The 23878-nt window shown below is 35.2% G+C and overlaps 5 protein-coding genes and 1 pseudogene across 5 annotated transcripts; 3 read left to right on the top strand and 3 right to left on the bottom strand.

Moving 5' to 3' along the window:
- On the top strand, positions 269–2233 carry LOC104756715 (ADP-ribosylation factor 2-B). The gene is made up of 7 exons (XM_010479341.2): positions 269–382; positions 823–979; positions 1123–1193; positions 1311–1430; positions 1559–1677; positions 1811–1892; positions 1988–2233. Exons 2-7 carry the CDS (start codon positions 832–834, stop codon positions 1991–1993), a joined length of 546 nt encoding a protein of 181 aa, XP_010477643.1. The 5' UTR covers positions 269–382; positions 823–831; the 3' UTR covers positions 1994–2233.
- Positions 2088–3910, bottom strand: LOC104756714. Its single transcript, XM_019238670.1, has 5 exons — positions 3613–3910; positions 3371–3526; positions 3105–3251; positions 2874–3020; positions 2088–2775 (listed from the first exon to the last, which is right to left on the bottom strand). Exons 1-5 carry the CDS (start codon positions 3670–3672, stop codon positions 2467–2469), a joined length of 819 nt encoding a protein of 272 aa, XP_019094215.1. The 5' UTR covers positions 3673–3910; the 3' UTR covers positions 2088–2466.
- On the bottom strand, positions 4336–5899 carry LOC104756716. The gene is made up of 5 exons (XM_010479342.2): positions 5660–5899; positions 5404–5553; positions 5129–5266; positions 4895–5038; positions 4336–4809 (listed from the first exon to the last, which is right to left on the bottom strand). Exons 1-5 carry the CDS (start codon positions 5717–5719, stop codon positions 4501–4503), a joined length of 801 nt encoding a protein of 266 aa, XP_010477644.1. The 5' UTR covers positions 5720–5899; the 3' UTR covers positions 4336–4500.
- Positions 14028–16138, top strand: LOC104759383 (annotated as a pseudogene).
- On the top strand, positions 18745–19865 carry LOC104756717. The gene has a single exon (XM_010479344.2). The coding sequence runs from the start codon at positions 19001–19003 to the stop codon at positions 19583–19585; it is 585 nt and encodes a 194-aa protein (XP_010477646.1). The 5' UTR covers positions 18745–19000; the 3' UTR covers positions 19586–19865.
- Positions 19999–23491, bottom strand: LOC104756718 (proline-rich receptor-like protein kinase PERK12). The gene is made up of 8 exons (XM_010479345.2): positions 22198–23491; positions 21621–22109; positions 21455–21541; positions 21230–21300; positions 21040–21116; positions 20755–20902; positions 20514–20675; positions 19999–20389 (listed from the first exon to the last, which is right to left on the bottom strand). The coding sequence occupies exons 1-8, from the start codon at positions 23045–23047 to the stop codon at positions 20144–20146; spliced, it is 2130 nt and encodes a 709-aa protein (XP_010477647.1). The 5' UTR covers positions 23048–23491; the 3' UTR covers positions 19999–20143.

A 23878-nucleotide genomic window follows, 5' to 3' on the forward strand; every position in this document is an offset into this window, starting at 1 on the left:
TTTTTTGTTCCCAATTGTGTTCTTGAAAGAAGAATATATATAAGTCAAGGTCAACAACGATGTTTGAAGATGTAGAGAATGACGTGGTGGTTTTTGATTGGTTAGATGGCATCCACGGCCAATGACCCATGACGCATGTAAACCGCGTAAAGCTCCACGAAAACATTCTTTGAAGGGTAGTTTAGGTATTTCCATGGTATTGTGTGAAATTGACGTTTTTATCCTTCGTCTCTATAAAGATCTTCTTCCGTTTTTTTTAACAATTACGGCGTTGCGCATTTAGCGTTGTTCTGAAGCTATCTCTCTCTCTCTCTCTTTCTCTCTTTCAAATTCTGTTCGCGATCTCTCTTTTCTCAGATAGCTCCGGAACTTTGACGAAGAGGTACGATTGATCTAGATCTGAGCTCATACATTCTCATTTTTTCATAGATTCGAGTGCACTTGCACGTTGTTTCGTTTGTCTTCTTAGGTTGTTGCATCCTCGTTTTCTCGATTTGATTTTCTGAGAATTGCAATCTCGCTTCGATTTAGGTTTATGATGATGATGATGTTTTGGTTAAGAATTGTGATTCGATCTGTCTCGCTTCATCGTTTTAGTCTCTGGATCTATGAACATTTCATCACTTCTCGCTGTAATTGTTTTTGTATAGATTCTGAATTCCCCCGACGATCTTTAGAATGAGAGCATTAGGTTTTGGTGGAATCTGTTTGGATCTGCGTTTTATATATTTGTAGTGAACATATTGGATTTTTTTTCTCTTGTGATCTGTATGTGTGTACTTTTCGTAATTGCTGATGATGCATTGTGTGTGTGTGATGCAGTGAAGCAAGATGGGTTTGTCATTCGCCAAGCTTTTTAGCAGGCTTTTTGCCAAGAAGGAGATGAGAATTCTGATGGTTGGTCTCGATGCTGCTGGTAAGACCACCATTTTGTACAAGCTCAAGCTCGGTGAGATTGTCACCACCATTCCCACTATTGGTGAGTTTACACATCCATATTTCAGTTTCAGAAGATAATTCAGTTACACATCCATAGAAAGAGGTTTCTGATATATATTATCTTAGCGTACAATGGTTACCTCACTCACTGGCCCTGATGATTAAACTACAAATTGTGGACAGGTTTCAATGTCGAAACTGTGGAGTACAAGAACATCAGTTTCACAGTGTGGGATGTCGGGGGTCAGGACAAGGTATGATGATTATTCAACTTCAGAGCATTATAAAAAGTTATTTTTCCTACTATTATTGCTGCTGAACTTAGTACCACATGAACTTACAAGGCATAAATATGCTCTTCTTGTTATCAGATCCGTCCCTTGTGGAGGCACTACTTCCAGAACACTCAAGGTCTTATCTTTGTGGTGGACAGCAATGACAGAGACCGTGTTGTTGAGGCTAGAGATGAACTGCACAGAATGCTGAATGAGGTCTGTTTCCAGTGTTACCTGGCTGTTGTACTGAATTCATTCATGTCCTGTTGATCTCAGCGTTTCATGCTGAATGATATCCTGTTGATCGCACTGGTGAACTTACCAAAACTTGTCGGGTTTTATAGGATGAGCTGCGTGATGCTGTTCTGCTCGTGTTTGCTAACAAACAGGATCTTCCAAATGCTATGAATGCGGCTGAGATCACTGATAAGCTTGGTCTCCACTCTCTCCGTCAGCGTCACTGGTAAATAAAACTTATACTCTCCCCTGCTTCCCTCGTGTTGATTTGTTCTCCTGCATATCAAACTTTTCTTATTGTATAATTCCAAATATTGAAAAGCTATCTGACCCATTCATGTCTTATGAACTCTCTCCAGGTACATCCAGAGCACATGTGCCACTTCTGGTGAGGGGCTTTACGAAGGTCTTGACTGGTTGTCCAACAACATTGCCGGGAAGGTAAAATTTTACAAAGCTGCAGTTTATTTTTTGTTTTCAGTATCTTTGAGCAAATAGTGATTCTATCTTCTCTGTTCTTGGTGTTGGTTGTGCAGGCGTAGAGGGAAAGTTTGTGGTCGAGTTGATTTGCATTTGCTGAGCAAATCTGGATGCAGGGGCAAACATTATCTGAATTTTTTTTTTTTTGGTTTCCGCTTTTCTTATTCGTTTTTTTTTTTTTGGATATGTGGATGGATTTTGTGATTTGTTGTTCTGATTGTACGTAGAACTTAGAAAAACTACCTTTTATATAGTTTTGGTAATACTGTAATCGAAGATTTAATCTACTGCTTCCGTGGTTTTTTTTTTTGTCACCGTGTTTAGTTTGGCACTTTGATTCATATGTTGAACTACGGTTTTATTTGAGATCTTCTTCACGAAACTTGGTAAGGATTATTTATCATGAACTGGCTTGAGGATTGTATAAGATTCAGGTTACAAGCTTTACAATCTATGCTTGTTTATGATACTTTTGATGGTAGTTGTAATGTTTGGTTCTTGATTTACCAATTGATATATCGGATTTGGGGTGTTTTCAAACACCTCGGATTATGGCACTGTTAACTTGAAGATCTTCGATCAGAGTTTCCATGATCTTGATGGTGATCCGACGAACGTACCAAGAAATCGGTGGCAGATTAAAAAGAAAAGAAGGTTTAAACAACTGGTCCAGTTTCACTTTCGTCGCAATCCTGCCTTGCCTGCGACTACATTCTTCGTATTCTTCTCTGCTCTCCGGCTTTTTGTGTTTGCACAAGCGTTCTGAATCTACGTATAAAGGCTCCAACTTATACTGACCCTCAAACATATCTATGAACATCTTATTCTTTACCGTATAATGTACCTGCCAACAACATAAAAGCAAGAAAAACCTAAATGAAAATTTCCAAGACTGACAAGAAAAGAAGATTGATTGATTCATAGTGAGGGAAGTTTCTTTACAGTATGGAATTGTCGGTATTCCAGGAAACTCATAGTTATCGGGATAGCTCCAGACCAATAAAGGAAGTTCCATCCCACAGCTTTCTTCGCGTGCACGATCTGTCCTCTTCCGGTATCAGGTGACACAACTTCTCTTGATATGTTTTCCTTCATAAGAAGAAATATATTGTTATTTGTACTCTTGTAGTAGAATCGTAAAATGATTTAAGTTAAAAAGAAAAAAATAGAAACCAGAACTTGGCGTCCTTTGATTATTCTGGAGTATGCTTGGTTGTCTGGATTAGTTAAAACGTCGTAGGCTGCTTGAGGAGGCAACCCTAATGTAAATTCCATGTCTATAGTTGACATACCCCATTCTAGATCATTTCTTCTTTCCACCTCCAAACATAAATAAGCTTTGGGATCTTAATTAATTCTTTACCATGTCTTTGAAAAGGCAAAAAAAAAAAAAAAATGAAAGTATTGAGATTTTGTTAAAGGAATTGGTAATCTTTTACATTCACCTTAGGAGGGGAATCGAACCATTGTTTCTTCTTCTCTGTTTCTCTCCAAATTGTTAACTGCTCCTTCATCTCATCTCTCTCCTCGTTAGTAAATATATCTGAAAACCCTGACTTAGATTTCACATTCTCAGATCTCTTGGAGTGATTAGCCTACAACAGCAAACATAATCATAGTTAAACTCTATCTAATAGTGTGATTTGAGTTCTCGCGCTGACTTATGGAAAATGAGATTGACCTTAAGAGGCTGTTGAGTGTTCTGACTGATCCAGCCACCAAATTCAGGAAATATACCCATTTCCTCGCTCTCTTAATAATTTAGTCCACAAAAAGTAAAATGATGATCCAAAGAAAGTGTCCAAGAGATAGATAGTAGCGATAGGGTTGACTTTCAAAGGAAAATATGTAAACGGGACAATATAAGGTTTCAGGGACCTAAGCGAATAGATGGATTCAGATTTAGACAAGATATAATATGAACTTGAAAGAATAGGGCTGGTGTAGTGTACGATAAGTTACCACGATAAAAAAAGAAACTCGGCTAGCTCAATTCTCGTGACTTCTTTCTTGTAGTATAAGCGAGAGCTGCATGAGGGATGTTTTTGATGGGCTTTTACGTGAAAATCCGAGTATCATGTAACTAATACCTAATTAATCTCTAGTATTAGTGATTATTCAGAATTGAGTTGTTGTTAGAGGAAAAATCACAAATATGTTATCGTCCACAGGATTCTGGTCCAAATTTAGGTAGAAGACAAAATGTGTTTAGCAAACACTAATGCGGGTAAAGTTAATATATATAGAAGGAAAATGTATAGTCTTTAAGTGCTTTTTTAATTTGCTTTTTTGAATAAGTTTAATTTTAAATAACACTTTAAATTGTGTTCGATATTGTTTAGGTGAAACTACGTACAATAGGTTTGGATTTATATTTACTAAGTTTCCCTTCAAGTGATTCTAATGTTAATATTTATTTTTCTGATTTACTTGTTAATAATGACATGATACACATTTTTTTTTTTTTTGTATTCGGTAAAGCATACGTATTGAGATGAACAAAGTGACTTTGAATAAAGAGGATTTAGAGAACTAATAAATGTTTATACCAAAATGGTTTGAGGGCATTTCAAACTCCTCGTATTATGGCGCCCCTATCTTGAAGATCTTGTACTAGATCCTTGGTGATCTTGATGGTGATCTTGCGGATGTACCAAGAAAGCGGTGGTAGATTCAAAAGAGTAGAAGGTTGAAAGGTTTGTTCCATTGTCACCTTCGACGCAATCCTTCCTTGTCCACCGCTACATTTTTGGTATTCTTCTCGACTCTTTGGCTTCATGTTCTTGCACAAGCGTTCTGAATCCACGTATACTGGCTCCACTTTCCAACTACCCTCAAAAGTTTTCATGAACTTCATTTTGTTTTTCATATATACTGCCTACCAACATTAAGCAAGAGATTAAATTTTCCGAAGATTTAACAAAAAGCTCAATTCTCATGAGAGATAGAAAGAAGTTTCGTACAGAAAGATTTTTACGATTTTCGACGAAATCTAGAGTTATCGGGATAGTTCCAGACCACGAACGAAACTTCCAGGCCACAGCTTTCTCCGACTCCACCGTCAGCCTTGCTCCATCTTCCTTCACAACTTTTCTTGACACGTTTTCCTTCGTAAGAAAAAATGTCACATTTTCAAAAATTGTTATAACTATTACTCTCATTTGAATCATATAATGATAAGAAAATCAAAGGAAAACCAAAAGTTCGTGGCGCTGATTGATTATTCTGGAGTATGCTTGGTTGTCTGGATTAGTTAAAACGTCGTAGGCTGCTTGAGGAGGCAATCCCAATATAAACACAATGTCCACATGGGAAAGGCCATCTTCTGTTTCCACCTTCAAACAATGTAAAAAAATTTTGGGATCTTTTTTTTTATTTTTTTTTGCTTAAGACTACTAAATCTTAGCTCTAATGCATGGCAAAATTTTTTAAAGTATTGAGTTTTTTTGTTAGCTGATTTGGTCTTACGTACCTTCACCTTAGCAGGGAGATCTTCCCATTGATTTATCTTCTCTGCATCTCTCCAAAGTTTTAATTGCTCCTTCATCTCATCTCTCTCCTCGTGATCATTTATCTCTGGCCTTGACTTAGATTTCACATTTTCAGATCTCTTAGACTCAGCCTACAACAAAAAAACGTAATCATTATATTATAATCTCCTTATACGTATATTAGTATTTACTGATATAACTTCCAATAGTTCTCTTATTTATGGAAATGAAACTGACCTTAGGAGGCTGTTGAGAGTTCTGATTGATATAGCCACCAAATCCAGAAAGTTTACCCATTACCCTCTCTGAATCGTTTAGTCCACAAAGAGAAAATGACGATCAAAATAGAGACTATACAAGATAGTTGACTTACTGAGGAAAAGAAGTCAATGGCGCAATGTATGGTTTTAAAGGCCTTAGATAATATATGGACTCTCTGATTTAGACAAAAAAAAGGAATTAGTATGAAATTGAAATAATTTGTGAAAGTGGAGTGTAGGATACGTTTACTTACTGCGGAAAAAGAGAAACCAAGAGCTCATTTCTCGTGACTTTTTTTCTTGACGTACAAGTAAGAGCTACGTGAGGAATGTAGATATCTATAGATATTACGAGAAAAAGGTTGTATGAGAGATGGTCAAATCAATATATAATCAGTTCACAAGACAACACAAAGATAACTTTTGAATCTATCCAAGGAATCAAAAATCAGAATTTGGACAATGGATCTAGCAATCGAAATTTTTACCTTCCTGTAAGCTGCACCAGTTGGGAGCCAACCTTTTTTGGGGCAGTAGTACTTTTTGATTATTACAACAAGCCCATCTATTTGGACAAGATGCCGTAAGTCATAACATATTACATACCATGATATCAGACGAATACCACTTTAACCTGCAATCATAAATGATAAACAGAGTCTTAGTGATCCTCAAATTGTGTTTCAATTAAACTCCATATCATTCGAATGCAAACGGACCAAGCATGGAATCTAGACCAAGCGACATTAAATAGCGTCTAAGGTAAAATCAAGTATCACAGGCACTGCTTGCAAGGGTTAAGAAAAAAAAAAGATGACAAAGTAATCTGAACTTCAGACATTCTGCATCTATGATTATGTTTACACGAAGCAGATGAAAAATTGTATTCATTGGCGTGAGCAATATATACTAAGATACAAGAACTAACCTTAATGCGTTTTCAAGTATTGACTTACAACTGATATCACACCCAAACCAATTTTTGTCAATTGCAAATCCTAAACTCTCGATCAAAGAAGCAACGATTACTACTTAAAGACTAGCTCAAATCAAAACAATGCAAACAAATTAAACACAACTAGAGCCAAAAGAATAATATACAAACTCATGAGTTTGAATATTAAAGCTTGCCAAAATCAAAACTGAAGCATCGTTTAGGCCCATTATTTAGCCCATTAAAAATCCATTTCATTGTAGCAACTCATTGGGATCATTATTAGGAAATCCAATAGTAACTAGTAAAATTTTTGTAAAACATCATGGTTTAAATTAAATTCAATGGTTAAGACATTTTCTCGGTTAAAACTTTATTGAACCGGATTTGTTGTTTACAGCAAAAAAAAGTCACGCGTTAGCAATAATAGAAACAAGTGCGTTGAATCATAAAGGCATGATTTGGTGGGTTTGCATAAAGGAATCGTGCTCACTCGCGCAACGTGCGTTTTGTGCGAGTGGGAGTCGAATAACCTGCTGTGATTGGCTGAGAAAATAGAAATAGTAGTGACTCCTTCCTTCCTCCTTCCTGAACGAAAGATATTGGAGGCTACCAATTACCGCACGATACTCATTGGGGTTTGCGAGAGGTTTGCCGGAGTCGAGAGTCAACGGCGGAGAAGAGGCCATGGGAACTGTTACCGGACGTGAGTGCAACATGTTTGTCTTGACAAGAAGATCAAAAATATATTTCTTTTGCATGAGATGAAGTCCTTTTGACGTACGTGTCGCCTCCAAGCCCAAGAAATAACTCATCTCGCCAAGGTCTTTAAGAGAGAACCTAGCCGCAAGGTGAGAGATGAACTGAGAGACAAGAGAAGTGATGGAGAAGATGAGAAGAGAAGGCGGCCCTGAAAATTTTTTAGGGTTATAGGTATCGTATTTGCTCTGATACCATGTATGAAGGAATGCTTAATATTATTCCATATAGAACTTTACAATATATATAGGAGATCAACAAGAGTAATTAGGGTATATGTAATTACAATTAAGTCCTATAGTTAACTCTCTCTTACACTATATTATTTTTTTTTAGTGACGACGACTGTCTCCTTTGTCTCTGTTGAAGAGAGAAGAAGATTTCTTTTTTCTTTTTGGTAAAAGAAGAGAGAAAAGAAGATTTGATCCTTACTAAGAGTGATTATGAATTTTATCCATCATATGCATAGCAGTGAGCTCCCATAGACTATATAGCCTTATGCGTAATGCCATGAATGATCCACTAAAAAAAGCTGCGGATCAGATAATATACAAGCTATGAATTATTCGGCCACGTCAAGCTGTTTTGTTCGTTTGGACTGTTCACATTTTCTTTTCCTGCGGTGTTTCTTTGTTAATAAGTGTACTCCATTTATAAACATATACACATATGCTACCAAAATTTTACAAAAATCTATACTAAACAAAAGTAGAAGCTATAAGCTTTTAAGTCATCCACATTAATTATATTAAACGAGAAGTGAAAACGTCCCACATTCAATCTCAGCAAAATTTTACTATTTTACCATTAATGAAATTGCCCTTGACATTAAAATATTTTGCCCCTGGACGTAAATTTACCTATTTTTCGCATTAAAAATAAATCAAAAATCGGTTTAGAAATAATCTAATTGCATAAAAAGTTATTTGCAAAACTAGAATTTGCTAAATTAATCCCTATATTTTTTGGAAAACACCCTTTTTACAACTATGATTCTATATTATACTATAAATTCTACAAATTTGATATAATTAATGGGCTTAGATTGTTTGTATACCGACATTAATCTAAAAATTAATGGGCTTCTGCAGGAAAAAAAACCTGATGACAATACACCTCCTTACTGGAAACCCTAAAAAGATAGGTCATTTACAACTATAAATACAATGCAGTCGTTTGCTTTCACCATAACTCAACAAATAAAAAAAAACTCTCTTCTCTTGAATTTATAGTTTTATAAATTTAATAATTCTTTTTTACTGAAAAATCACCACTTTTAGGGTTTTAAGTTTTTCTAGGCTTTGTATCGTTTGTGTTTCTTCAATTAGTTTGATGGATCTTTGGTTGTTCTACAGATTGAAGTTGGAGGAGGTGAAGTTTTTGTAGAAGTAAAGAGAGAAATTTAGGGATCCCAGCTTTATCTTCAGCGGCAGCGCAATATAGCATAGAAAGAGTAGATTGTGTTGCAAGATACTTTTCCTCAAGAGACTCTTCTTTTGATTGAAGATCCCAACATGTAGGTAAATCTCTCTCCATTTAAAAATTTAACCTAATTTTCTAGAGTGAGCTGCCTTTACAAGTGTTTTAAGGGTTGTTTTGATTATTTAGGTTAAAGTATGAATACGTAGAAAGCGGAAGCCTCCACCATTGACGTTTTGGTGACTTATTTATACAATATATAATATAATAATTAAGTTAACATCCTTATATTATTATTTTAATTTATCGAATTGTTTTCTAACCGCGTTATAGGTGGAGGCCAAAACTCATGTGAGCTGAACTGGCAGAGGAGATTTGACATAATTAAGGGCATCGCTCAAGGACTTGCGTATATGCAAGAAGGTTCGCGAGACATGATTATTCACAAGGATCTTAAGCCAGGAAACATCTTGCTTGATAGAGGTATGATCCCCAAAATTTCAAATTTCGGGTTGGCAAAAATCTGTGACAGGAGTGAGAGGGAGACTAAAACTACGATGCCGTCTGGTACTTAGTAAGCAATCAATCAAAAACTTTGGTTACCTCTCTCAAACTAACTACAATATATATATATATATGGTTTTGTTTTAATTAAGGTATGATCGTTGGTCTTCAATGGGAATTCTATTTGATCTCTTAGGCAACAGGGGCAGTATTGATCTTGGGATCTCCACACATGAGACGGTGGCATCCGTGATGCTAAATCATAGGTCACGACGACGTAGAGTGGAGGTTCTGAACAGGGTGGAATCCGCGATTGCATCAGCGAAACTGCAACAGCAGCCGCATACTGCAGACGTGCATCTCTGGAAATGGCGATCAGGCTTCAAACAAAAATTCTCGACCAGGGATACCTGGCATCAGTTACGCACGGGGAAACCAGAATGCGCCTGGACTAAGGTGTTTGGTTCTCACAGGGCACACCAAAGTATGGTTTTATCACATGGCTGGGAATGTTAAACAGACTATCAACATGTGATCGTATGCTACAGTGGAATGGTAATGCTGATTCCTCATGTTCTTTCTGCAATGCACCACTGGAAACAAGAAACCACCTCTTTTTCCAGTGTCAATATTCTCATCAGGTCTGGAGCAAGCTCACTAATGGTTTGCTTGGCATCCATTCGACAACGGTGTACTCTCTATGGCAAGAGTCCTCTGCTACTTCTGCGATATACATTCCAAGTCACGGTGTACTTTCTATGGCAAGAGCGTAATTGCCGCAGGCATGGCAAGAACCCCCTCTCTGCCCTTCATTTAGGCCAACAGATCGTCAAAACCATTCGGTACAAACTCCTTCTCCTATTAAACTCCGGCCACCGCGACTATGAAGACATCTTAATGCTCTGGTTCTCAAAGCTTTATTTTCTCAGCCTTAAAGTTTTGTTTTTCCACTTAGAAACGTTAAAGAAACAGGTTTTTTTTATGAATACAATTTTACATTCATTCAAAAAAAAAAAATGTTAAACTTTGAAAAAGTTCTTCCATGCATTATGCAGTGGTTACATGTCTCCGGAGTACGCAGAGAATGGGTCGTATTCAACAAAGTCAGATATCTTTAGCTTCGGGGTGATGTCCTTGAGATTGTTAGTGGGAAGGAGAATAGAGCCTTTTCATACACGCTGTGCGCACTAATCTTCTAAGCTATGTAAGAGTTTTATTTTATTTATTTTTATATATTGTTAATTATTAGTACTTCCCTTTTCTTTAATTCAGTTTCAATTAAACCAGATTATTTACACATAATAATGGGTAAAGATTAGCATTTAACTAATTATTTTCATAAAACAGAGACAACGTTCACGAGGCAAACTATATATATAATGTAAATGCCAATGAAAGTTTCAATCCAAATTCTAATAAACTCAAAGCTACAAAGAAACAAGCAATTTTGATAATTATATTATAATCTTATAAGATTAATATATATAATTCTTTGACGTAGGTATCATGACCAGATGAATCGATCAACAAATTTGATTCTAATTAATATCAGGTATTATTTTTTATAACCTAAATTCTTATATTGATTTTTTCTTCTTTTTTTGAATGGTCTTGAATTGTCATAATTTGTTTTTTTTACTTTGATAACCATATTTGTAAGAAAAGTATGATTGATTATAGTCATGCATATTTTTGGGTATGTATTTTTCTATAGCTGTAATTTTATGTAAATTATTTTAATAATCATGTTATATAATTATCTGAGAATAAATCCATGTTTTTAATATTTTTAAAAAAATTATCATATAGATTATATCTAAAGAAGACTACAATGAAGATGGTCCTATGGATGATATTATGATTCCTTCAACGACTACAAGATCTAAATTCTCGGATTGGATTGTATTCAATACACAAACTCCCCAAGCCAAAAAAAATCAAATATGCTGAAATTCCAATTCCATCTGTTGATCGATTCATCTGGTCATGATACCTACGTCAAAGAATTATATATATTAATCTTATAAGATTATAATATAATTATCAAAATTTTAATCTAAAGCAAAAAAAAGTTATAATAATATACCTCTTTTGAAAGGTGGACTGTAGAACTTGTTGTCCAATGTTGGTGTCTTGTAAGCAGAGCTTGTTTCTTTGTAGCTTTGAGTTTATTAGAATTTGGATTGAAACTTTCATTGGCATTTACATTATATATATAGTTTGCCTCGTGAATGTTGTCTCTGTTTTATGAAAATAATTAGTTAAATGCTAATCTTTACCCATTATTACCCGTTATAATAATATACCTCTTTTGAAAGGTGGACTGTAGAACTTGTTGTCCAATGTTGGTGTCTTGTAAGCAGAGCTTGTTTCTTTGTAGCTTTGAGTTTATTAGAATTTGGATTGAAACTTTCATTGGCATTTACATTATACATATAGTTTGCCTCGTGAATGTTGTCTCTGTTTTATGAAAATAATTAGTTAAATGCTAATCTTTACCCATTATTATGTGTAAAATAAAAAACAAAAGATTACTATTAAAATTTTACATATTTGAAACGGTTATGATAAGACATGAGAGTGACAATGATTGTATTAAAGTTGTCTTCACGCTATTGAATGGCAAATAAAACACATTTATTCTACCTTTAAGGATACTTACATTTTAAAGTTTGTTTATGTTAGAATTTATATTAATTTGCTAAATCTGTAGGAAAGAATCTGTAAAATGTTGTGCCATAAATAATTATGCTTCTCGATTCATGTCTTCTTGGGAATCAAACGGGTGTCATCTCACATATAAAACCGAACCTGTGATTTGTATATTGCACTTTTGGAAGGTTGGAGAATTTGAAGGTACATACCATACATCTAACAGAATCAACAAATGGTAATCTCAAAATTGACTGTAAATGGTAAATGTCTCTAAGTGCACCATGTACTGTAAACACCTTAGCTTCCTCCAAAATCTTTATAAAACCAGAGTTTCAAGGACTTGAATATCACAAGGCTTTGTAAGTTTTTATGAATATTAAAATCAAGTTGTATATGATGTTAGAGTAAAAATTTTAAATACACTTTCTATAGTTACAGTTCTGATTTTGAATGTGATGGAGCATAAAGTGAGAGTTCAAGGACACAAACAGAAGGAGTAGAGGCTTAAAGAAATTTAATGTGTATTTGAACATTTACTTATAATTCTAAATGTTTGGAGTAACCGCTACTTGAAATCCAAATATGGGTTGTCTTTGTTTTAATTTTATAACCAAGATAATAAATTATAATCTTAATCTTTTGGGAAGTTGCTTAGACTTATAAAAATATTGGAGGCGCAATTGAATATTATTACAATTTGTTAATGGGTTTTCACACTTTTACTACAGTTTGTTCTTTTAAAGACTAATAATTTATATTGAGTATAATTCTTTCATAAATTTTTAAAAACTATTTATATAATAGCTACTATATGAATAAATTAAATACAAATTATTTAATGTAATCAAGAAATACATATTTAAAATGACATGGGATATAACTATTTTATTACTAACATAATGGAATTGAAAAGGTTCTTGACAATCCAATAAAACATTATAAACTTTTTTTTTTTGGTAAAGATAATACTATATCTTAAGATGACAACCATTTAATATTAAAATTTTCAATTATCAAATATTTAATTTTTTTTTTTAAAAAAACACTATATCCTAAAGTGTTAAAACTGTTTTTTTTCAATATCTAATTACTGCGCATGCGCACAACGAACGTGATGAGCAAAGAGAGGATTTCGACAGGTGGTTACGTATGTCAACCGATGAGCAACGAAGAATCTACCTAGAAACTATTGATGCTGTGAATCGTAACAAGTGAGGTATGTTTTTTGGTCATGGGTTTGGTGGTACTGAAAAAACATTTTTGTGGAGTATTCTTGGCTCTGATATTCGATCTAGGGGTGATATTGTTCTTAATGTTGCATCAAGTGTAATAGCTGCTTTACTTATGGAAGGTGGTAGGACAGCTCATTCTAGATTTGGTATACCCATCCATGTGGACGAATATACAATATGTTCCGTAGATGCTAAATCACATCTTGCCGAGTTGATTAGAGAAGCAAAGCTCATTATATGGGATGAGGCTCCAATGATGAACAAATTTTGTTTCGAAACCTTGGATAGGAGTATGTGAGATATTAAGAAGTGTGATCGGGTTTTTGGAGGTAAGATTTTTGTTTTAGGGGGTGATTTTAGATAAATTCTACCGGTTGTGCCAGAGGCTGGTAGAGTTGGGACAGTTGTAGCCTCTATAAACTCATCGTTGCTTTGGGATAGTTGTAAAGTACTTCGGCTTACACAAAACATGAGGCTTCGCAAAGCAAAAAAAAAGTCAGGATGCAGATGCTCTCTCTACGTTTTCAAAATGGCTACTCGATATTGGGGATGGCAAGATCAATGAGCCTAACAGTGGTGAGGTCGAAATAGAAATACCCAAGGATTTATTAATTGCTGCATGTGACAATCCCATACAAGCAATTGTTAAACAGATATACGGTAAATCATTTGCAACACGGACCGATGCAAAATTCTTTTGCGAAAGAGCTATTCTTAGTCCAAGAAATGATGACGTCGATAAAATAAATCAATATATGTACTCTCAACTTCCAGGTATATTAAGAGTGCAATTTTTTTTGGCAAACAAAATTCAATATAAACGGTTTCTTATTTTGGTTTTATTATATCCAGGGGAAGAGAGACAATATTTGAGTTCAGACAGCATCGAGACTTCTAATACAAGTGCTTACGACGATATGATCTACACTCAAGAATTCTTAAACAGTATTCACGTTTATGGATTATCTAACCATGTTTTGACGCTGAAAAAGGGAGCACCTATCATGTTGCTAGGAATATTGATCCTAAGGGAGGTTTATGCAATGGTACGAGATTGATTTTCACTCAAATGGCTAATCATATTATTGAAGCAAGGATTGTAACAAGTAAAAGAAACGTCAACGATAAAGTTCTTATCCCTAGGATATTTGTGTCTCCACCGGATGCAAAGTTTCCCTTTCGTATGAGGCGTCGTCAGTTTTCTGTTGCTCTTGCATTTGCGATCACTATAAACAAAAGCCAAGGTCAGATGTTAGAACAGGTTGGATTGTATCTACCCAAGCCTGTATTTACACATGGACAATTATACGATGCATTTTCTAGAGTGACAAGCAGAAAAAGATTGAAGATTTTGATTACAGATGAAGAAGGGAAATGTCAAAACAAAACACTTAATGTGGTTTTCAAAGAAGTCTTTGAAAATATATGATTTTCTTTTAAGCATCTAATATCTTCTATAACGTTTCATTTCATACTATTGTCATCAGATTTTCAGTTTTTCCCCGTAATAATATTACCTTTTTCATATCAATATCTAAGTGTTAAGTTTTTAAAAATGAAAACATGAAAACATCTTCAATATGTTAACATAAATTGTATTTTGTACATGTAAGTGTGACAAACCTTATATTAAAACAATATTTATTTATATAATATTAGAATTTTAATATTCAGACTAAAGGTGAGAAACTAAAAATATTAAGACGCAACATTTAGTCGTGACTCTTTGTATTCTTACAAATCAAAAATCTTCTTTTTGTTTTCGATAACAGAGAAGAATCAAGAAGAAACCTAATTTGAGAAGATCATGAGGTTCGATTATATTGCTGATCTGCTACCCGGAAGAACTAATTGGTGTATCAACGTCAATGTCTTACATTCTTGGAGAGTCAAAGAGTTTTTTACCAAACGAGTTCTACTTCTTGTGGATGTAAAAGTTAGGGTCGTTAGTTGAATGATTTTTACTTAAATTTCAAGTTCTAACAGTTATTGTATATAAGACTTCTTACACAATTGTTGTTAAACTGTGAAGGGTGACACAATTGAAGCTCCTTATTTACCTGATACACTCGCTAAACTCCCAAAATATATCGACGATGGTGAGTGGTACAATATTAGAAATTTCAAAGTGATCAATCCAACCATGGAGGAGAGGAATACTCATCATCCTTATCAGATTAAATTTACGGATGATGCCAATATGACGTTGCTCGAATCATTGAGTCCTAAAAATTACTTTCGGTAAGTATTTCTTTAATTGATTTTATATTATGTTGGTACACTCCGTCAATATAGTTAATTGGTATCTTTGTATTCGAAAAACTAGATTCTTTTTAGGATTTATGAAACTTTGTGTATTGGTCCTTCTCATAGAAAAGTATGACTTAAACTTTACCAAAAATAGATTAACAACATTTTGGAAACCTAAATTCTGTTCTTTTCCCAAATTAGATGTTTGTGTGTGTATAATGGATGTGGAAGATAGAAGAAGGCCTGCGAGTGTCATTGATAATAATGAAGTTGTTCTCATGTTGTTGAATGGCAAGTAAAAAGATATTTACTCTACCTTTAGGACAGTTACGTTTTAAAGTTGTCTCTTTTAAGATTTTTTATTTATTTTATAAACATTTAGGTGTGAGACTGTGAAGTGTCGTCTCAAAGACAACTACGCTTCTCAATTCATGACCATATGGCAACCAAGCGGGTGCCATCTCATATACAAATCCGAACATGTGTTCTGTGTAGTGTTCTGTGTAATGCGATTTATGAGGGTGGGAGAATATGAAGGTATGTAACATGAATTAGTTATGATATAATCATTATAAGGAACCAATATATTCACTTTTAATTCTAAATGTCTATAGGTGCACCATGTCTTGAAAACACCTTGGCCTCTTCGAAGATCTTCATAAAACCAGAGTTTGAAGGACTAGAGCATCACCAGGCTATGTAAGATGTAATTATTTATATTAAAACAAGTTCTGTATGATGTTAAAGTAAAATTTCTTAAAACACTTTATATATTTACAAGTCTGAATTTGCTGGCATTATTACATAAACCATGTGATTAAGCAACAAGGTGAAAGCTCAGACACTCAAATGTAAAGAATGGGGTGTTGGCCGTTTATTTTTCTCTTTTTGAATGTCTATAAAATTTAGTATGTTTGTATTAACCGCTACTTGAAATACAACTTTGCATTACTCTCATCTTTATTTTGTAATTGAGATAATACATTGTAATATTGAACTATTGGAAATTGCTTACGCTTTTAAAATTTTTGGATTTACTTATTGAATTTCAATATCTGTTTACTACAGTTTAGTTGTTTATTTAAAAGACTCAATTAATATTTCACATTGAGACTAAATATGTCAATTATTACATATTAGTTCAGAAAAGTAACATATCATAAAGTAACAAAACTGTTGTTATTAAAATCTTAATACCGCGCTTCAAGCACGGGTACCTCCCTAGTAGTATTTTAAACAACATATCAGGATTTGACATGTCAGTCATTAACATTTTCTAAATTTTCAGAATTTTCTATATTAAGAATTATTTTAAACAACCTATCAAGATTTGACATGTCATTCATTAACATTTTCTAAATTTCCAGAAATTTAAATTTATAGGATTTTAAAACAACCAATAGGGATTAAACATGTCACTAATTAACATTTTTAAAAATTTCCAGAATTTTGTATATTCAGATTTTTTAAATAACCAATCGGGATCAGACATCTCAATACTTAACATTTTTGAAATTATGTAAAATTTCTATATTAACATACTTATAAATAAGTGTATGTACAACATCCCACATCGCCTAAAAAATTTTTAGACAATGGATGAGAACCATTATAAATAAGACTAATATTCTTCCAACTAGGAATGAGAAGGAAGCTTGATTTATCAGGCGTCCAAATTTAAAAATATTATAATTATCTATACTAATAAAAGTTGGAGCTATAAGCTCTTTAAGCCGTCCACATAGGATTTTAAACAACCTATCGAGATTCGACATGTCAATGATTAACATTTTTTAAAGTTTAAAATATTAAAAAGGTTTAAACTCTATCAAAAGTTTAAGTATCATTTATCTCTTTTTGTGCTTTACATCTCTTATGAATTATAAAACATGTTTTTGTGTATGACTTTATAGGTGATTTGATATTGTTTCAATCATTTTTTTTTTTGGGTCTAAGGAAGAAGGATTGATGTCGCAAGACCTTAATTTGATGTTGTTTGAGTTAATTTTTGAGGTTTAAAGAAAAATGATCGACGACAAATACAAATTTATTAGCTATACATGTATTCATATTACTTTCTCTACAACTAATTTGCAATTTTGTAGTATTAAAGATTTTGGTACAAGAAGTTTGAATACATGTGGATCTAAAACCGAATAAGTATACATGTGAAAGTATCAATAATTGAGTGCATGTGGTGACTATGCTGATCTATGAAATTTTATGAGAAAATAGGCAATGATTTTTGTCTTGGAGTTTGATGGATTAACAAGTTTTTTGGTAGTCTAAAAAAATGTTTTTAAATAATTATTCAGTGGAAGAATGTGAGAAGACTGATGAGGAAGAGGAAGAAGAAGAGTATAACGAAGAACCGGACGGTAAAAGTAATGATGACAATTATAATGAAAATTTACAATGAAAATGACGAGAAAGAATATGAATAGTAAGAAAACAGTGAAAAAAAAAACAGTGAAAAAAAATACATAGATGGTGGCGGTCAATTAAATATGAGAAAACAAGATTAATTCATGATTCTAAAATTTTTGTTTGTCTGATGGTCAAAGAAATGGTTTAGGATATGCAAGGTCACCAGTTTTAATGTTTGTTCGATCCGTCTTGCCTGGACGTCCAGTTAAATTCATGATTCTTTTGATCAAATTTGATTTTTTAACCCAACTGATTTATATATATATATTTTAAAATTATGTATCTGAAATAAAAGTTTTGCCTTAACAATAATTTAATTTTTCTATAAAAAAATATTTTGTAATTGTCATCAATCATACATAACTTTCACCAAAACATATCAAATAAACTCATGCGTAGCGTGGGTTCAAAAACTAGTAATAATAATGATTAAGCCTATATGAGTTTCACCTAAATATCTAGAATAACTTGACAAAATATTTGAAGAAAAAACTAATAAAAGTTAATTTTATCTATTTCAATGAAATGAAACAAATGTAAACTCTTAAAAGCTGACTTATGCAACTATATTTGAGTAATATGGGAATATAAAGGAGCCAATGACTGGGTAAAGGCCACTCCATAATCTTCTTTTTGAATTTTAATGGGAAAGATTAATCAAATTGTACAAAATTACACTTTATCTCCTCACAAAGAAAACAGATTTGTTCCAAAGTGCATCTCTCTCCATGCACTTACACATCACAAAGAATCTCTTTTTGCGGTTCTTTCTTTATAAAAAGAAAAGAAAGAAAAAACAACAACGAATGTTCGATCTCAATTTATAAAAATGTTGGTTTCAGACGCATTAGTCTTACATATTCCTTGCATTACCTGTCACTTTTGCATGATACATATTAAATATTAAGGTTGTTTCTAACCACCAATGCTACTATTACTAATACATTGCCCCTAATCTCACATGGAATGAAGCATATTCACATTTCTTGTTCCACAAGTACCTTCTCAATAACCCTCCTTGATCTCTACTCAAGGAACTCCAAAAAAAAAAAAAGAACTTCCCCAAACATCTTCTTATAACAGTTCTTGATTTATCTTTAAGAACCAAACAAAAACCAAAACCTAGCTAGAAGTAAAAATGGGAGATCAAGGAGTACAACAAATGCAACAGCCTATTGTTGTGTATCCGAACGCATATACTAAACAGTATCCAGACCCATCTTCTTCTTCTTCTTCAAAACCTTCTTCTTCCTCTGGCTCAAGCGGAAACTTTGGGACGGTCTTCATAGTCCTAGCCGTGATCTTTGTCTTATCGGCTCTGGCTTGTGTCTTTGGGAGGCTATGTAACCGTGAAAGCCGTGCGGCTAAGCAGCAACATAGCAAGCATCCAAAGCAAGAGAAACCTTCATCCAAGAAGAGCCGTGAGATTCGTCCCGTGGAGCGTGAACCAAGGGAGAGAGGTGATATGGAGTTTGGGTTTGATGATATGAAACGGCCTGAGCCAGTTGAGAAACCCTCTGGAAGAGACGGAGGAGGAGAGGATATAGAATTCGGATTTGATGACAAGAGAGGAGAAAGAGGCGGAAGCGGAGGAGGAGGAGGACCACCTGCACCGGGTATCAAACATGCAGTGAGGTTCAAGCTACCGGAAAATGGAGACCATCATTCTAAAGGAGAGATCAGACGTGGAGGTCCTGAGTTCGAGTTCCGACCAGGACACTAATGATCTTAGTGTGTCTAAGAACAAACTACTTTTATGTTTTATGCCTTGATTGCTTCCTAAACTTTTATTTCTTTTATGCTTTTGCTTTTCTCGGTTGATTTGTGGGTATGGAACTTAGAGCTGAAGCTACCAAACTTCTTATAATCCCTTGGTGTGATTAATACTGTAGACTCTGATCTACATATCTAAGGTACTGAATAAGTCCAATACATATGTAGTACTTTATTTTCTATGTAAATTTTGTAAGAATCATGGTAAAAGAATCAACAAATTTATGGAAGAACGTTTTTAATCAGAATACAGAGTTCTTCACTATCCTCTTAACTCCAAACAAAAATTAGTAACACAGAAGGGAGAAAAGGTAAAACAAGATACAAATAACTCTTTTACAACTTATCTGGGGTTCTATGTATTTTCTTTTTCTGAGGAATTTAGCAATTAGAGAACAAAAACTAAAGGCACCTACCAAGAAAAGCATCTCACACAATATACGTAAAGAATGGCTTTACAGAGCTCAAGAAGGAAAAATGTATGTGTTTAGTTTCACCTATTGTATGATCAGAACCGTCGATTATTGAAAGGCCGAGTCTCAGATTCATTCCCTGAGAAATCAGCAGAGCTTTTTGCAGAGTAGTCTCCACTGTACAATCCTGACTCCGTGTTGCTATCAAAACCAAACGCCATTTTTCTGAATTTCATGATGTCCTCATTGTATTGCCCTGAGTCATAAGCTCTGCTTTGCCCAACTTTGATTCCATTGCTAATATCTCCCGAGTCTCCGTCACAGTCCAATGCTCTCACAACCTTATTTTAAAAGAGTAGATAAGTTTTCAGATGTGATGAGGATTAGAATCAAGAACTGTATAGAGCAATCCACTTGTTGCTGCTATAAATGGGAGCTTTGGACTTTTTGGTTAGTCAGAATTACCTGAACCATGCGTGGACGTTTTGGACCAGAATGTCTAACACATGCAGCGGCTGCCTCGATCATTCTGAAGACTTCATGCTCCACATAATGCTTTTCAAGCCGTCTATCAACCAGTTCGCTGAAATCTCCGGTCTCAATGGCTTTGAGAAGCAGTGGGCGTGCCTGTAAGTTCATGTATAAGTACTTGAGTAAACTAGAGCCAATGTTATACTGTAACTGTTGAAGAGCCAATGTTCTTTACCCATTCGACCAAACTCTCTTCTCCTAGAGGCTGACTTTGGTCAACTGGTTTCCGTCCAGTTACCAGCTCTAAGAGAACAACCCCAAATGAGAAAACATCGGATCTATCAGTCAACTTTCCACTAGATGCATATTCCGGCGCTAGATACCTGAACACAAACATGTCAGTTTTGATCCAATGGGATACTAGCAAAAGTATTTTCTCATTCCACATAAAAGAAACTTGTCTTCATGCATGAATCAATAAAGGTTCAATTTTGGAGTAGAGTTTGTGACGTATGCTTACCCAAAGGTCCCCATAACACGAGTTGATACATGAGTTTGTGTTGTATCATTGAGTCTAGCAAGTCCAAAATCAGCCACCTAAACACCCGAAAACAGAAAACAGAAAACATAAAACCAAGAACAAGCCTCATCAGCTAAAACTTTATACAGTCATAAGATGGATATAGAGAAAAGGGGGATTTCTTTGGTACCTGAGCTTCATATTCATCATCCAGCAGAATGTTTGCTGACTTTATGTCTCTGTGAATGATCTTTGGATGACCTATTAAACAAAACAAGAATGTGATTCTGGCCTATATTATAAACTACGAAGTGCTTAAAGAAAACACACAACCAAAACCAATGTGAAGGCTGTGTGATTCTGTTTTCTCTGAACTATTAGCAGTTTCTTAACAAATGGATGAGGAATTACTTACAGTCTTCGTGTAGATATGCCAACCCTTTGGCTGATCCTATAGCGATCCGGACTCTCTTAGACCACTCTAAAACCGGCATTCCCTTTCCTAAAGGATAAAGTGAGTTTGTCAAACACATAGAGCTAAAAAGGTCTTATCTATAACGAAAATGGTAAAAGCAACTCACCATGCAAATGATGCTCCAACGTTTGATTAGAAACATACTCATAGATAAGCAATCTATGCTGGTCAGAAATGCAGTAACCAACCAGAGAGACCAAATGACGATGATGAACGCGGCTAATAATCTCAACCTCTGCCTTAAACTCACGGTCACCTTGTCCACTTCCAGCTTTAAGCTGCTTAACTGCTACAACTTTACCATCCTGTAATGTACCTTTATAGACACATCCAAACCCACCTTCTCCAAGAATGTTTTGACGAGAAAAGCCTTGAGTTATCGACGCAAGCTCATCGTAACTGAAATGAGTCTGACCAGTTCCGAGGATTGCAGAGTCAGGTGTGCCACCTGATTGCATTTGATGATGAGGATAACCACCAGGTGCACCGAAGCTGTTTCCCATAGAGGATTGTTGTTGTTGCTGTGAATTGTACATTGAACCACCATGACCAGAAGAGTATCCTTTACCAGGATCTTGACCATATAAGAATCCATCTAACACATCAAAGCAAAGCAATACAATGCTGGTCAAAACGCCAAGCAACAGAGATGAAACAGAGTAGATAAAGGCAAAGACTTTAACCTGATTTAACAGAGAAATTGGGGTGTGGCATGTACTGTGAGTTATTATAGCCATCAGACTTTCTCTTCTTCTTTCTTCTCACTAAGAACACAACTGCTATTAGAGCCAAGATGGCGAAACCGGCCACAGCCATACCGACCACAGTCTTCCCTTGATAGCCGCCGTCACCACTGCCTTGGTTAGAGGAAGGTGTTCCTTTGCTGGGAGCATTGAGTGATGGAGACGCAATAGGTCCATTGGAAACAGTTTTGGGTGGTGCATTGAGGAATGGACTCGGCGGCGCGTTGGGATTAGCCGGAGGAGAATGAGCTGGTCCTGATGGTTGAATTGGGGGAGGTTTGGTAGGGTCTAACGGTGGAGCTGGAGGCGAATTAGTAGGATCTGATGATGGTGGAGCCGGAGGAGATTGTGACGGTGGTGATACCGGTCTTGTGGGATCTACATTCGGCGAAGACGATGAAGGAGGTGGAGATTGAACGTCCGGAGACGACGGAGGAGGGTTGTTATTTGATTCAGTTGGAGGAGCCGGTGGTGTTTCTGAATCCGCCGGAGGAGAAGGAGAGTTGTTTGAGGAAGGTGGCGGCGGAGAAGGGGTTGAATCAGACGGTGGAGAAGAATCAGAAGCTGGAGGTGGAGAAGCTGTTACCGGAGGGAAAATAGAAGGTAAAGGAGGAAGCTCAAACTCGGGAGGAGGAGGTGATGGTTCTGACGGCGGCGGTGGTGATGAATCAGCTGGTGGGTTAGGTGGAGATGAATCATCAGGTGGAGGAGCAGAGTTTCCTGATGAAGTATCCGGCGGAGGAGCGGTATCAGCTGGTGGCGCTGGTGGCGAATCGCCTGAGTCTGACATTTTTAATCTTACCAAATACTCAAAATTGATTAATAAAACACCAAAAAAGTTTCGATTTTTGTATGGGATTATCTCAATTCACGAAGAACCCAATACCTAATCCCAAGTCTCCAAAATCCTAAATTTGTGAGAAAAATAAAAAAAAATTCCCAGAAACAATTGAATCGAATAATGAATAAAATAAAAAACTAGGGTTTATAAATTTGCAGGACCTTGGATTAAAATAAAATGGAGAGAGAGATGAGAAAAATGCGAAGCCCGATTACGTTAATGGAGGGAGAAACTCTGTTTTTTTTTTTTCTTTTCTTCCTCTCTCCCTCTCTCTCTCCCTCTTCCCTTTTCCCGGAAAAAAAAATAAAGAATAGGAAAAGGAAAAGAAAATTAAGAAATCGCCATGATCGTGTTTTAAACGATGATGATGATTAGTCGAAGGCACGTCGTCGTTCGTCGTCTCTCTGTGTATTTTTTTTTTTGTTTGCCGCATCGTAATTGTTTCTTTTGGGATGTCACTCCTTGATTCTCGGGTTACCGCGTAAATCAAAACGGAACATTTTGAAGTTTAATCGGACCGACTCGACCCGACCCGACCCGATATCTTCGTACAATCTAGCACGATCGGTGGAATCTTAACCGGGCCTTTTAATTTAGTAATAACTATATAAATGGGCTTTTTATTAGAGAGACACAATACTAAAAGCCCAATACATACGTAATTCTCATTTTAGATATTTTGTGTATGTGTATCATCATCATTAGCTAAAAGTGAGGGTAAAACCAAAAACTTTGGCCACCCGAGCAAGGCATAGCTTTAAATGGAAGACTACCCCCCCC

Source organism: Camelina sativa, chromosome 17 (genome assembly GCF_000633955.1).
Source record: "Camelina sativa cultivar DH55 chromosome 17, Cs, whole genome shotgun sequence".
NCBI lineage: Eukaryota > Viridiplantae > Streptophyta > Magnoliopsida > Brassicales > Brassicaceae > Camelina > Camelina sativa.